At 42.7% G+C, this 14,078-nt stretch overlaps 2 protein-coding genes across 3 annotated transcripts in view; both read left to right on the forward strand.

Annotated features, from left to right (window-relative positions):
• Positions 1-14,078, forward strand: part of lama5 (laminin, alpha 5) — a 163,865-nt gene that overhangs the window by 26,632 nt on the left and 123,155 nt on the right. The window lies entirely within an intron of this gene.
• LOC147211500 (nuclear mitotic apparatus protein 1-like) lies at positions 11,576-13,005 on the forward strand. Its single transcript, XM_086129115.1, has 2 exons — positions 11,576-11,874; positions 12,588-13,005. The coding sequence occupies exons 1-2, from the start codon at positions 11,576-11,578 to the stop codon at positions 13,003-13,005; spliced, it is 717 nt and encodes a 238-aa protein (XP_085985241.1).

Below are 14,078 nucleotides of genomic sequence, written 5' to 3' on the forward strand. Positions count from 1 at the left end.
GCCACCAAAACGGACGCCCTCAACGCTTCGGCTGCGCCTAGAAATTCTGTCCATAAAGATTATGAACAGAATCGGCGACAAAGGGCAGCCTTGGCGGAGTCCTACCCTCACTGGAAACGATTCCGACTTACTGCCGGCAATGCGAACCAAACTCTGACATCGGTGGTATAGTGACCGAATAGCCCATATCAGGGGGTTCGGTACCCCATACCCACGAAGCACCCCCCACAGAACTCCCCGAGGGACATGGTCAAACGCCTTCTCCAAGTCCACAAAACACATGTAGACTGGTTGGGCGAATTCCCACATACCCTCGAGGACCCTGCTAAGGGTGTAGAGCTGGTCCACTGTTCCACGGCCGGGACGAAAACCACACTGCTCCTCCTCAATCTGAGGCTCGACTTCCTGACGGACCCTCCTCTCCAGCACCCCTGAATAGACCTTACCAGGGAGGCTGAGGAGTGTGATCCCTCTGTAGTTGGAACACACCCTCCGGTCCCCCCTTTTAAAAAGAGGGACTACCACCCCGGTCTGCCAATCCAGAGGCACTCTCCCCGTTGACCACGCGATGTTGCAGAGGCGTGTCAACCAGGACAGCCCCACAACATCCAGAGCCTTGAGGAACTCCGGGCGGATCTCATCCACCCCTGGGGCCCTGCCACCGAGGAGCTTTTTAACCACATCGGTGACTTCAACCACAGAGATAGGAGAGCCCACCTCAGGGTCCTCAGACTCTGCTTCCTCCAAGGAAGACGTGTTGGTGGAGTTGAGGAGGTCTTCGAAGTACTCTGCCCACCGGTTCACAACGTCCCGAGTCGAAGTCAGCAGCGCCCCATCCCCACTGTACACAGTGTTAGTGGTGCACTGCTTCCCCCTTATTTATTTATTTATTTTTAAATTGCGTTAATCTAAAATTTAATCTCTGCCTTTATTGTTTATGTAGGTGGGTTGCCTTTTTCAAATACTGTAGCCCTTTTGATGCATTGGCTTCCTGTGTTCGAGTTGTTGAGGGTGGGGAAACAACTGTCAGTCACAGCCTGAAGCGGACATTGATTGGCTGCCATTATGTTGGGGCTTGTTCAGCCGAAGCTGATAGGCTCCCATTGGAGTTGGGCAGGCTTAGTAAGCAGCACTGATGAGTGGAGGGTGAAAATGGAGAAGCATATGAGAGTTCTCGGCACAATGAATGGAAAATTGACATTCCAAAAACGCCCTGACGACACAATAGATAAAGGTAGATTGTTGTGCCTAATTTGTAAGAAGGAGTTTGCTTACCACCGAAGCAGCTCAAATAGCCTCCCACATCAATGCAAAGCACCCAGTCGCGAGTGCAGCCACAGCTAACGTTAGCACCGAAAGCTTTAGCAAAATAGCGAGCGAGCCATACATAGCAAAGCTCTTCGGCAAACTAAACTCTAGAACACCCCACGTACGAGGCATAGATAATGTGTCCTCTGTAGACTACTAGAAGTGATTGATGTTTATTGGATTGGATTGGATACAACTTTATTGTTAAATGTGCTAACATGAAATTTCTTCCCTCTCAATTTATTTAAAAATGTGTAGCCGGGTCTTTGAAAGACTGGACTGAACACAAAATAATTTTTATGTGGGCTTTATTCCCGACTGGACAATAAAAATTTGTACAGCATTAAGATGAAAGACTGAGATGTTAACTGAATTTTAAAAGAGTTCGAAAAAGGATCTAAGAGATCAAAGAAAATTATCAAACGGATCACAGACAATTACACCATAATAAACAACAGCAGTGGCTTACTTGATAAGGAAAGAGAAATAAAAATACATTATTTCCAAGCCACAACAATCCATGAAACTTAAAAGTGCCGACCGACTAATCATTACAATCCAATGTGATGAGAGGACACACTTACTCGACACTTTCCGGCGTGTTGGGTGCATACAAAACACGTGGAAAAACACAAATGATCTCCCCTCTAAAGAACAGATAACACAGTTCATATCAATTCACAGTAAAAAAACAAAAACATATTTACATCTTGTAACGTTGCGAACACTTGCGCTATACACCTGTTCACACGACTCACTAGCGGCAGATTTCAAACTCCAAACCACGATATTTTGCTCTACAAATACCATTCAAATAATTAATCACCTGTCCAAATATAACACCTAACAAGCTTCATGGTAAAATAGCTACCAATTACCTGAATATCGCCAGGGTTACAACGACGATCATGGGTGTATCAAGTGGGGATGAGCGGCATATACAGTTCAGTGACTATCTTCCTTCACATGCATGTCATCCTACCCTCCCTGGTCTAATTCTCGCTCGTGCTATATGTTCCCGCGTGTTTTTATCAAGCATGCTACATTGTTAAACAAGGCAGCCTTCACTACAAAAGTCTCAGTCTGGTTCACCTGGTTACATTCTCCCCTGCTACAAGTCAACGTCCTCGGTGACTTATCACACTGCCCCCCTTCTGGTGAAGGTCGAGATATAGCGGACCACCCCTGCTAAAATCTGGGAGAATACATCCGGACTTAACGAGATGGCATTGCATGCTGATACAGGGAGATTGAACGGATTCTTGTGTTTCCCTGCAGTTTTCCTCTGACTTTTGCGTAGGGCAGAACTGGGTACTCCTACAGGAACAGTCACTTTTCTTTCTCCCCTTAGTGCAGGCACAGGTCTTGGGCTCACCTCGGCCCTTCTAACATCTGATGTGGCCTCAAGGCTTTGTCGCGAGTCCGTTTCCAAATTTAGCTCCTGCAGTCGACTTCCTCCTGTCCCTAGTGCGGATTCTGCTTCCTCTTCTGAACCAGTGTCAGAAGCACTATCATCTGGCTCTTGGGATCACAGTATTCTGCTGACTCGTTTGCAGCACTTGGTGGGCATTGGCGGCGGTGCTCTTGAGTGGTTTAGGTACTATTTAGCTGACAGAACCTTCTGTGTCAGCCTTGGCTGCTCTGAGTCACGCACTGCTCCCCTGTCATGTGGTGTTCCACAGGGCTCAATTCTGGGGCCTCTGCTGTTCTCGCTGTATCTGCTCCCATTGGGTTCCATCTTAAGGAAACATGGTATTCCCTTCCACTGCTATGCAGATGACTGCCAGATCTATGTCCCACTGAGCAAGAAAGACGCCTTCTCATTAAGGCCACTCCTATCCTGTCTGGAAGAAATCAAAACCTGGATGGCACAACATTTCTTGAGATTCAATGAAAAGAAGACAGAGGTGATATTGTTTGGTCCCAGTGGCCCTTGTACATTCCATCCTGCAGACTTGGGCCCCCTGTCTCCTTATCTTAAGTCAACAGTCTCAAACTTGGGCCTTAAACTGGACAGTGATTTCAAACTCGATCGGCAAATTGGTGCCGTTGTTAAATCCGGCTTCTTTCACCTTAGACAGCTGGCCAGAATAAAACCTCTCCTCTCTCATGAACGCTTTGAGACAGTAATTCATGCCTTTGTCACATCCCGGCTCGATTACTGCAATGCCCTTTACTGTGGAGTCAGCCAGTCCTCCATTAAGCGCCTTCAGCTGGTCCAGAATGCCGCTGCTCGCCTCTTGACTGGTACTCGTAAGAGGGAGCACATAACTCCTACTCTGGCATCCCTTCACTGGCTCCCCATTCATTTTAGAGTTATTTTCAAGATCCTCTTATTTGTTTTCAAATCTCTGAATAATCTCGCGCCACCTTACCTCTCTGAGCTCATCCGCCCCTACACACCTGCCCGGCGCCTCAGGTCTGTGGACCAGACTTTATTAGAAGTACCAAGAACTAAACTGAGGCTCAGAGGGGATCGAGCCTTTTCTGTTGCTGGTCCCTCTCTCTGGAATGACCTCCCACTGAACATTCGGCAAGCCTCCTCGCTGCCCATCTTCAAAACCCTCCTCAAAACTCACTTGTATTCTTTGGCATTCGACTCAGCATGACTTAGATTTGTTCTTGGTTTTACTGTTTGGTGCTTTCTACCGGCTTTATTACTGATTTGTCTTACTGTTTATTGTGCATGTTAAATTGCTCCATGTACAGCACTTTGTATGCAGCGATGGCTGTTTGAAAGTGCTCTATAAATACTGTTGACTTGACTTGGGAAACCTCCTCTTCAGCAAGTGGTTGATTGAATTCCTCAACCAATACAAACTCGATATCATCCGACTCACTTTCTGATTGTGGAGCTGGGACAGGTTCCTTAACAGGTGCTGGGCGAGGACTTTTCTGTTCCGGTGCTGGTCCCACACATGGACGGAGGTTGGACCTATGCACCCTCTTTGTCAGTCCTCCATCTAGGGCATAGGTGTCAAACTCAGATCCTGGAGGGCCGCTGCCCTGCATGTTTTCCAAGTCTCCCTGTTGCAACCCACCTGATTCAAATGAACAGGTTCAATGTCAGGCTTGCGCAGAGCTTGCTGATGATCTGATCATTTGAATCAGGTGTGTTGCAAACAGGGAGACTTGGAAAACATGCCTGGCGGTGGCCCTCCAGGACCTGAGTTTGACACCTATGATCTAGGGTTTCCACTGTGTAGGTGGTTCCTTGTACCTTTGTACATTTATTTCAGCACTTTTAGATTGTCATGATGAACAGTGTTATTTCTGAAGTGCTAACTTACTGCACTGTGATTTAAGGGTCTGTTTTATTTATTGTTTATTATCTGAAGCAAGTTCAGTGTTGTATTGCTCAGAAAATTGTTCTTAATGTTTTTGATATGTGAACCTGGTTGGTTGGTTTGGTTTATTGAACATAAAACATATACAGCAATAATTTGACAAAAAATAAAGTAAATAAAATAGTAAAAGGAAAGAGAAATCAGTCATCATTCAACACAGTTATTATGTTCAAGGGAGTAGGAAGAAGTAAAAAAACTTATCTAGTCCTACCCCATGTTATGTGTTTATATCTAATAAATCATTTTTATATCAATCAGAAAAGAAAGAAAGTAAGAAGAAAGAAGTCTCCATTAAGGCTCATACTTTACCCTTAAACGTGATATTTTTACAACTTTTGGTTTGTATCGGGATTTTATACATACACACCCTGGCACTCTTGTATCAATTTTCTCTTGTATTCATAATGGATATTTCAATACCTTTCTCTATTTATCAACTTAGTTCTGATTTATCATTATATTTAATGTTTAGAATTGATCATTTTAACTCTGATTGATGTAGGTTGTTTGTACTATTTTTTTGAATTTGTTTTTGAACTCAGCAAGCGATTTACTCATTTTCAGGTCCGTTTCGAAATTATTCCACAGATTAACACTTTTGATAGATACACTTCTTTGCTTGATGTTTGTTCTTGTTTTAAGTTTTTTGAATAAGTTGGTACCTCTTAAATCATAGCTGCTTTCTCGAATTTCAAAAAAACTTCAGAATGTTTTGGCAGAGCAGGTTATTGTGTGCTTTTACTTTAATTGGGCAATTTTAATGTCAACCAGGTCATAAAATTTCATCGTATTTAATTTGATAAATAGTGAATTTTTGGGTTGCGTATATTTTGATCTATTAATAATTCGAATTGCTTTTTTTTGTAGTTTTAGAATTGCGAGTGTGTTTGTTTTGCAGGCATTTCCCCCTATTTCCACACAGTAGGTCATATATGGTAATAATAATGAAGTGTATAATGTGTACAAAGATCTCTTATTTAGCACTTCCTTGGTTTTGTAGAGGATCCCTACGGTTTTGGCTATTTTTCTTTTTACGTTATCGATATGTGGCTTCCAACATAGTTTTGAGTCTATTACTAATCCGAGAAAGTTGGTTTCATACGCTCTTTCTATCTCAATTGAGTTTACCATAATTTTAGCTTGGTGTTTGATTGGTCTTGTGCCAAAAACAATTAACTTCGATTTTTTCAGGTTAAGTGACAATTTATTTCCGTCGAACCAGTTTTTTAATTTGTTTAATTCGTTTTCTACGGTTGTCAGGAGCTGTTTCAGATGTATTCCAGAACAGTAGAAAGTTGTATCATCAGCAAATAGGACACATTTAAATTGTTTTGAGACCTTGCAGATATCATTTATATATAAGATGAATAGTTTTGGACCAAGCACTGACCCCTGAGGAACTCCATGAGTGATTTTCAGTAGATTTGCCTTTTTATTGTTGAGGTGCACGTACTATCTGTTTTCTAAATAGCTTTTTATCCATTTATAAGCTGCACCTCTAATGCCATATCTTTCTAGTTTTTTCAATAATATACTGTGATCTATTGTGTCAAAAGCTTTTTTTAGATCTAGGAAAACCCCAACAGTAAATTCTTTGTTGTCTATATTCGTGGCTATTGCTTCCACAAACTCCATAATTGCCATTGAGGTGGTCCGTTTTTCCCTGAAGCCATATTGATTCTCACTTAACAGCGCATGTTTTTGTATAAAGCTATCAAGTCTGTGAGAAAATTGTTTTTCTAATATTTTTGAGAATTGTGGTAGCAGTGATATTGGTCTATATTTTGTAAACAGATGTCTTTCTCCACTTTTATAATTTGGAATAACTTTAGCAATTTTAATTTTTGCTGGAAAGATACCAGCTTTGATGACAGGTTGCATATGTGCGTGAAAGGTCGCACTACATATTCTATAATCTGCTTTATTATTGTCATATCAATATTAAAGCAATCAGTTGACTTTTTATTTTTAAAAGTTTTTACAATATTTGATACTTCTTGTTTTACAGCAGTAAGGAACATCGTGGAGGAGTTTTTTTTCTACATATCTATCTATTTCAAAAAGTTTGTTGGATCAGGAATTTGTTTTGCTAGGTTACTGCCGATGTTGACAAAATACTCATTAAATTCAGTTGCTATATCTGTAGTTTTTTCCAAAATAGTATTTTTGCCTTTGATAAAATACTCTGGATAATCCACTTTTTTAGGACTATTTCTGATTACTTGATTAAGTAGTTTCCATATTTCTTGTGTGTTACTTTTATTCTGCTCTAATAGTGCATGATAATGATCTCTTTTACTGGTTCTTATAATATTTACTAGTTTATTTTTACAGGTCTTATTTTTTTTCTGCTTCTTCAGTTCTCAATTTTAAAAACAATTTATATAAATAGTTTCTCTTTTTACATGCGTTTTCTATGCCTTTCGTTATCCATGGCTTACTTGGGTCTTTATACTTTTTGGAGACTTTAGTTAATGGAAAATGCTTATCATATAAGGAGATTATGGTAGACTGAAATACTTCAAACGCTGTATTTGGGTCTTCGTTTGAGTAGACCTCGTTCCAGTTTTGTTTTTCTAGGTCTTGCTTAAAAGCATCGATGGAGCGTTGGGTTCTTAGTCTTATTTCTGTTATGTGAGTTGTTGACTTTGCTTTTCTATCAAAATAATTAAGAAAAACTGCAAAGACAGGTAGATGGTCACTTATATCATTAATGAGAAGTCCACTTTCCATTTTATGATCAATCTTATTTATAAATATGTTATCTATTAATGTGGCCGTGTCAACTGTTATTCTGCTAGGTTTCAGGATTACTGGGAAAAGCCTGTTGCTATACATAGTATTTATGAAGTCAGTTGTTTTTTTTGTGTCCATTTGGGTTTAATAAGTCAATGTTAAAGTCACCACACATTATTCGTGTTTTCTTATCGTTGCAGTAGCTGAGCATATCTGTTAGTTTTTTATTGAAAGTGTCGATACATGATCCTGGTGTCCTATAGATGCAACTTATGATGATATTTGATGCCTTTTTATTATGTATTTCAATGGTTAGACATTCCATTAGGTTTTCTATTGTGTTTGTCAATCTCTCGATTTTACTGCATTTAAGAGCTTTGTCTACATATATTGCAACCCCCCCCTCCTTTTTGTTTTCCCTATTAGTTGCAAACATTTCATAACCTTCTATTTCCATTTCACTTGTTTTATCTTTGTCAAGCCAAGTTTCTGAGATGGCAATTATTTTAAATTTATTGAATTTAGTCAGGTATTCTTTGATTTTTGTGAAGTTTTTATAGAGACTTCTACTGTTTAAGTGTATTACTGAAAGTGCATTTTCCAATTTTATATTAGTGTTGAATTGTTCATCCAGGTAATAGTCAGAGTTTGTTACCCTTTGTTTGTTCTTGAAGAAGTTATTGTCCGGGTCCAAATTGTTCTCGGGGTCGAATGGCTTATAGTCAGTATCTTCAAAGGGTTGGAAGTCCATGTTTTTGGGATGTGAATTTCCCGCTCCCACGCCGTCGTCGCTGGCTCCCTCGCTGTCGTCGCTAGCTCTCTCGCTGTCATCGCTGGCTCCCTCGCTGTTGTCGCTGGCTCCCTCGCTGGCTCCCTCGCGGTTGCTGGCTGGACGCCTCCCGGGTCCCTCGTGGTCGCTGGCTCCCTTGCGGTCGTCACCGACTCCCTCACGCTCGCTGGCTGGCTGGCTGCCTGGCTGGCTGCCTGGCTGCCTCCCGGCTCTCTCACGCGCGCTGGCTGGTTGTCTCCTGGCTCCCTCAGGCTCGCTCGCTGGCTGGGTGTCTCCCGGTTCCCTCGCGGTCGCTGGCTCCCTTGCGGTCGTCGCTGGCTCCCTTGAGGTCGTCGCTGGCTCCTTCGCGGTTGCTGGCTGGTTGTCTCCCAGCTCCCTCGCGGTCGCTGGCTCCCTTGCAGTCGTCGCTGGCTTCCTCTCGGTCGTCACTGGCTCCCTCGCGGTGGTCGCTGGCTGGTTGTCTCCCGCTCCCTCGCGGTCGCTGGCTCCCCTGCAGTCGTCGCTGGCTTCCTCTCGGTCGTCTCTGGCTCCCTTGCGGTCGTCGTTGGCTCCCTCGCGGTGGTCCTAAGCATTTTTTAAGGACCTGATGTTCTATTTTATTTTATTATGTAATTCTTTGGAGATTTACAAAAACAAACAAAACAGTGATATTCCCCCCTCATGGTCGAAACTAAAGGTTGCAGGTAGGACTTTGACTCATCTCAAATACAGCAGATATTAAATGGCTAGGACTGCATCTGTCCAAGTCTGCTGAAAAACAATAAAATACTTTATAATGCCACTTTTTCTTTTATCGTTTGACCTGCCTCAATAATGTAATGAATTTAAAATGAAAGTAGGGGTTTTCTCAGTAATTTTTAGATGAGATTAAAATATAGATTAAGTAGGTTAATTAATTACAGAAACTAATTAATTAATCACATATTTTTTTAATCGCCTGACAGCACTAGTCACAATACAAAATTAAATCTCTGGGCTTGTATGCTCTATCCTGCAAATTTTCCACAATTGGTTGTTCTTATATCAGATGTTCAATTAGATTTTATATTGAAAACAAAACAACAAATAATAATTAATTATAATCGTGCCAAAAATTACCTAGACAGAATTTATATTTGATTCGTGGACTTTAAAATACAGTAAATATTCTCTAGTACGGACTTGTGTTTGCGCTGTCCAATTTGTCCTGATAACAGAAATTCCTCATTTGGGAAATGAGCATGGTACATGTCCTTTATGAACCTGCAAGTATGTTGACAAAATGCACGTGTAACAACACAATCAATAAAATACAAAAATATACTGTCCAAAAACTGTTTATATAACAAAAACTGCAATACAGGTGTATCCCAAAAAAATCACAACAGTAAAATACGTACAGTATTTTAATGTTTATTTTTTTCTGTCTTGGGAAAAAAATGTGTATTTTGGATTGTTTTGTTGGATGCATTCTTTGGTTTATGACAATGTTTGCCTGCGTGTCATACAGTTTTCTTGCTAGTTGCAAGTAACTGTCCCGTTGATCACCGATGTCTGGTAATTCTTGTGCATACTGAAGGATTTTTGTTGCCATTTCCATTGCTTCGTTGCTGGATGGTGGCTTGTCATCAGGAGTTGAATCGATGCCTTGTTTTTTAAAGTTTCGTAGATTTGCGTCTTTCCAACTCCAAGTGTCTGCTGGATCTCTTTAACTTTGTGTCCAGCCTCGCTCAAACGGATGCATTTCACTCGCTCCGCTCCAGTCGTTACAGTTCTTCTACGTTTCGATGCGATGATCTACACGACGTAAGTGAATAAAGTTAAAATCTTTCGCAATTACAGTAAAACGCCCGCCAATAAAAAGTCACTTACACGTCTTCGTTTCGAATCTGATGAATGAAAACGGCGAAGCGAACACGTTTCTTCGGTCATGTCGAGTGGGTGCTGCTTTTAAGCTAGTGCCGCGTTCTCCAGGACGTAAGTGAATAAAGTTAAAATCATTCACAATTACAGTAAAACGCACGGCAATAAAAACTCACTTACACGTCGTCGTTTAGAATCTGATGATCGAAAAACGCGAAGAGAAAACTTGTTTCGGCGTTGTGTATTTTCCGTCGCATCGGGTGGGCGTTACGTGTATTTAAGCTCCCGCGGCATTACACCTCCATCCGGGTTACGGGTAGTGGAATTTCCGCTTATGCAAGTTCTGGTAACACGTAATATCGTAGTCAAAATGTTAATGCATAGGTTTTTATTCCGGGTGAAGGATATTCCTTTCCATAGAATTCCGGGGATGGGAATATTTACTGTACTGTATAAAGACGCTAATTGTGGAAGCATCTTTGAAACTTATTGTACTACAGTAATCTCTTGCTATAACGCGGTTCACCTTCCGCGGCTTTGCTGTTCCAAGGATTTTTTAGTGCAGTTTTTTTTATGCTTTTTTTTTTTAAACAGTGGATTGTGTTCTGCATCCTGATTGGCTAAGGGACTGACCAACGTCAACAGTCTCCGCACCTCGTCTCTGTACAGCTTGCCAAATTTACCTTTGCAAATTGTTGGTCTTTGGTTTCATTGTATCAGTGTCAAGGAGAGGAAGCTCAATTTCGGCCTACATCATAAAATGTGTCTGTTTATTTATAGGTGAATTCTCCTCTACATTCCTTTTCAAAAAAATGAAAAGGATGCCTTCACCGTAGGATCGGTGATTGGCTCATTTCGCTGTCAATCAAAAAGAGATTCAGCCTCAGACAGATCATCATGCAGAAAAGCTGAACCTCCGGGCCAGCCTATAAACGCCCACTGTCCATAGACTCCCAGAGATGTTGAGCGTCCGGTGGGCGTGACAAAACCAGCATTTATCCAATGACTCGTCTCGTTTCAATGCATTGGGACAACCTACAACCTTGGAAACACTCACTTTGTCGTCGGCGTTCCCCAACGAATTGAGGAAGGGTCCGTCCAAATGGCACTGTTTAATCGAGGCATGAAGGCTTTCACTGGGACAGTCATGTTGTATTGCCCCATCGAGAAATTAATGTCCAGGAGTTAGAAGATGGGGAGATCCTGCTTCGTGTGGTTTACACACCGAAAAAAGAACCAAACCCCCCTTTAATTCAATCAACCGAGGAATGTTTTAAAGTCATTGTAGAATTTCTGCAGAACCATTGCAGATTTAGTCCAACCCAATCATCATTATCATGGGACAAAATAAGAAATGGAATCAACCTGTCTGTGGAAATTGCAACGGTGCTTTTGTTGGTTTACCATGACATGATGAGTGAACGCTGCACACTTCAGAACTTAGACTGTGAAGTGGAGAGGCAAATTGCAGTGCTGGCTAGTAAACATGTGATGGAGAGTCATGGCAGTGTTTCTCTGAGCAGCGGCCTCGATGCGTACTGGACAAAGCGATATGTACTTGTGCCTCCAGAAGTCTGGACAGAAAACGCCTCCACATTCTTTAGATGAAAACTCCCCTGCGGGCCATCGCACAAATGAAAACGAATTTGTGGCTACGCCCCCTGTGGCATCATCTTCTGTCAGAGAGTCTCCTCTTGAGGATCTAATGAACACACCCAGATTCCAATTGAGGAAGCAACAACGACAGTTGAGAAAAGCGCACGATTATCGGGCTAAACTGGAGATGGATCTTGTCGGCAAGATTAGCCTCATTGCACAAAGAGAATGTCATATTAACCAGTTAAAGCAGGGGTGGGCAATTATTTTCCCGGGGGGGGCCAAATGAGAAGCAGAAAATATTGTGGAGGGCCGGGCCAAAAGTTAGAAATAGTAATAGAAAATAAAGAAGATAGCACAATGTCTTTGTATGCCAGTAATAATGTAACCTTCTCCTCCACCATCACACTCAGCACCGGTTCTCCTCAAGGATGTGTACTGAGCCCCCTGTTGTTCATGCTCTACACATTTGACTGCTCTCCGACTCTTATTAGCGGTCCAGTTTGCGGAAAGTTTTTAACATGATAACAATCAAACCATTCTAGGAAATGTTCATTTACTCGAGCCACAAGCAATTCACTCTGAGCATGGAAATTGCCAGAATCGGACTGAGTAAGAATCGCTTCCTTGTTTTTCAAAGTCTCGTAGATTTGAGTCTTTCCGACTCCAAGCGTCTCCCGAATGTTTCGTACTTTGTTACCCGCTTTGTTTAATCAGATACATATCACTTTCCCTTTCATGGTCATTACTCTCTCCCTCTTTCTTCGTCTTCCCCTCCCTCCCTGTGCTCCGCAACTTGAAGTAACTGTGCCACCTGGTGTTGAAATACCTGTCATTACAAGTCCAAACGAAATGAATGCAATCAAACCTTAATTGTGCACCAATCTTCGGCGGGCCGGATTAAAAAGACCAATGGGCCGGATCCGGCCCGCGGGCCGTAGTTTGCCCACCCCTGAGTTAAAGTATAGCCTGGACAAGATGAAAAGGGAGCGGAGTGATCAAGAGCTCATGACGAGGGAACACATCGATGAACTTGAGACTAAGAATAACTCGTTAAAGCTGCTACTCACTGAAATTTTGAAAGACAACAAGGACTGCAAAAGTAACTTTTCGCTGATGGAGCAAAAAGTGAATGAACTTGAAGAGAACGGTGTCCTCTCGTCACAGATGCGTACAGCCAATGCACAGCTGTCCATGTTTCAAGATGAAGTTGGCAGGCTGACCGAAACCCTAGCATCTGGCCAAGAGGACTGGAGAGCCAAAATGGACTACCTACAGTCTGAACTCGGTCAAGCCACTACACAGAAGGAGGTCCTGGCCGAACACATTCAGATCCTCGAGGGAAATATTTCATGTTTAGAAGATGAAATTAGAGTAGTTGAGTGAACGCTGGCGCATCTGGCTACCGCTGCTCACCCGCAATTATTCTTTTTTTAAGCGTTTTTTTTTTTGTTGCAATTATTCTTTTTTTTGCGTTTCTTTGCGGTTTGCTGTCACTTCTGCGGTTTGCTCTCGTCATGGGGGAGTCCCTGCACTCCTGTCGCGGTTCGTTGTGGTTTTGGACCGTCAGTTGCCCTCAGTTGGGCTCCCCGCCTGCGCTGCACCGCTTCCCGGGCGTCGCTCCTTGTCCATCCGCCACGGATCTCGTCGGGGCTTCCACCTCAATGGCTCCAGGGGCATCACCTCCTTTTGGTCGTCCTCTCTACCAAACCAAACACCAAACTTCCACCATCCTCCCTAACCAACTGTCTGCAGGAATTAAAATCATGGTTCACCTCAAACTTCCTCAAACTGAATAGCAATAAAACTGAACTCCTCCCCATTGGCACCAAATCCACCCGAAAAAAATAAACAATTTCTCCATTCCCTTTGACAGCTCCTCCATCTCCCCTTCCCCTCAGGTCAAGAGTCTGGGCGTCATCCTTGATAGCACCCTCTCCTTCACCTCACATATCAACAACATCACTCGTTCTGCATATTATCATCTTAGAAACATTCTCCGGCTCCACTCTTCTCTCACCCCTCACTCCACTGCTATACTTGTTCATACCCTCGTCACCTCCCGACTTGACTACTGTAACTCCCTCCTGCTCACTCTCCCTCAAGAAACCCTCCATAAGCTTCAGCTGGTCCAAAATTCAGCCGCTCGCATTATCACGCTCACACCATCCATAAACCATATTACACCTGTCCTCCAACATCTAAAACTGGCTCCCCATTATACACCACATTGAATATAAAATCCTGCTCCTTATATTCAAAGCCATCCATAACCTTGCCCCTCCATACCTGTCTGACCTCATCCATATTCCTACACCTGTCCGCTCTCTTTGCTCTTCCTCTTCTCTCCTTCTCTCCTCCTCACTGTCCCCCCTGCTCGCCTCGTCACCATGGGAAACAGAGCCTTCAGTCGCTCTGCTCCCCAACTCTGGAACACGCTCCCCGCTGACCTTCGTAAC

Source organism: Hippocampus guttulatus, chromosome 1 (genome assembly GCF_054856545.1).
Source record: "Hippocampus guttulatus isolate MCC_2025c chromosome 1, RoL_Hgut_1.0, whole genome shotgun sequence".
Taxonomy (NCBI): Eukaryota; Metazoa; Chordata; class Actinopteri; order Syngnathiformes; family Syngnathidae; genus Hippocampus; species Hippocampus guttulatus.

Bases quoted from the DNA above. Each gene is read 5' to 3' on its own strand.
- LOC147211500 (XM_086129115.1), top strand. From the start codon at position 11,576: ATGTACTTGTGCCTCCAGAAGTCTGGACAGAAAACGCCTCCACATTCT. The intron at 11,875-12,587 runs GTGGGCAATTAT...GTTAAAGTATAG, and splicing joins ATTAACCAGTTAAAGCAGGG to CCTGGACAAGATGAAAAGGG.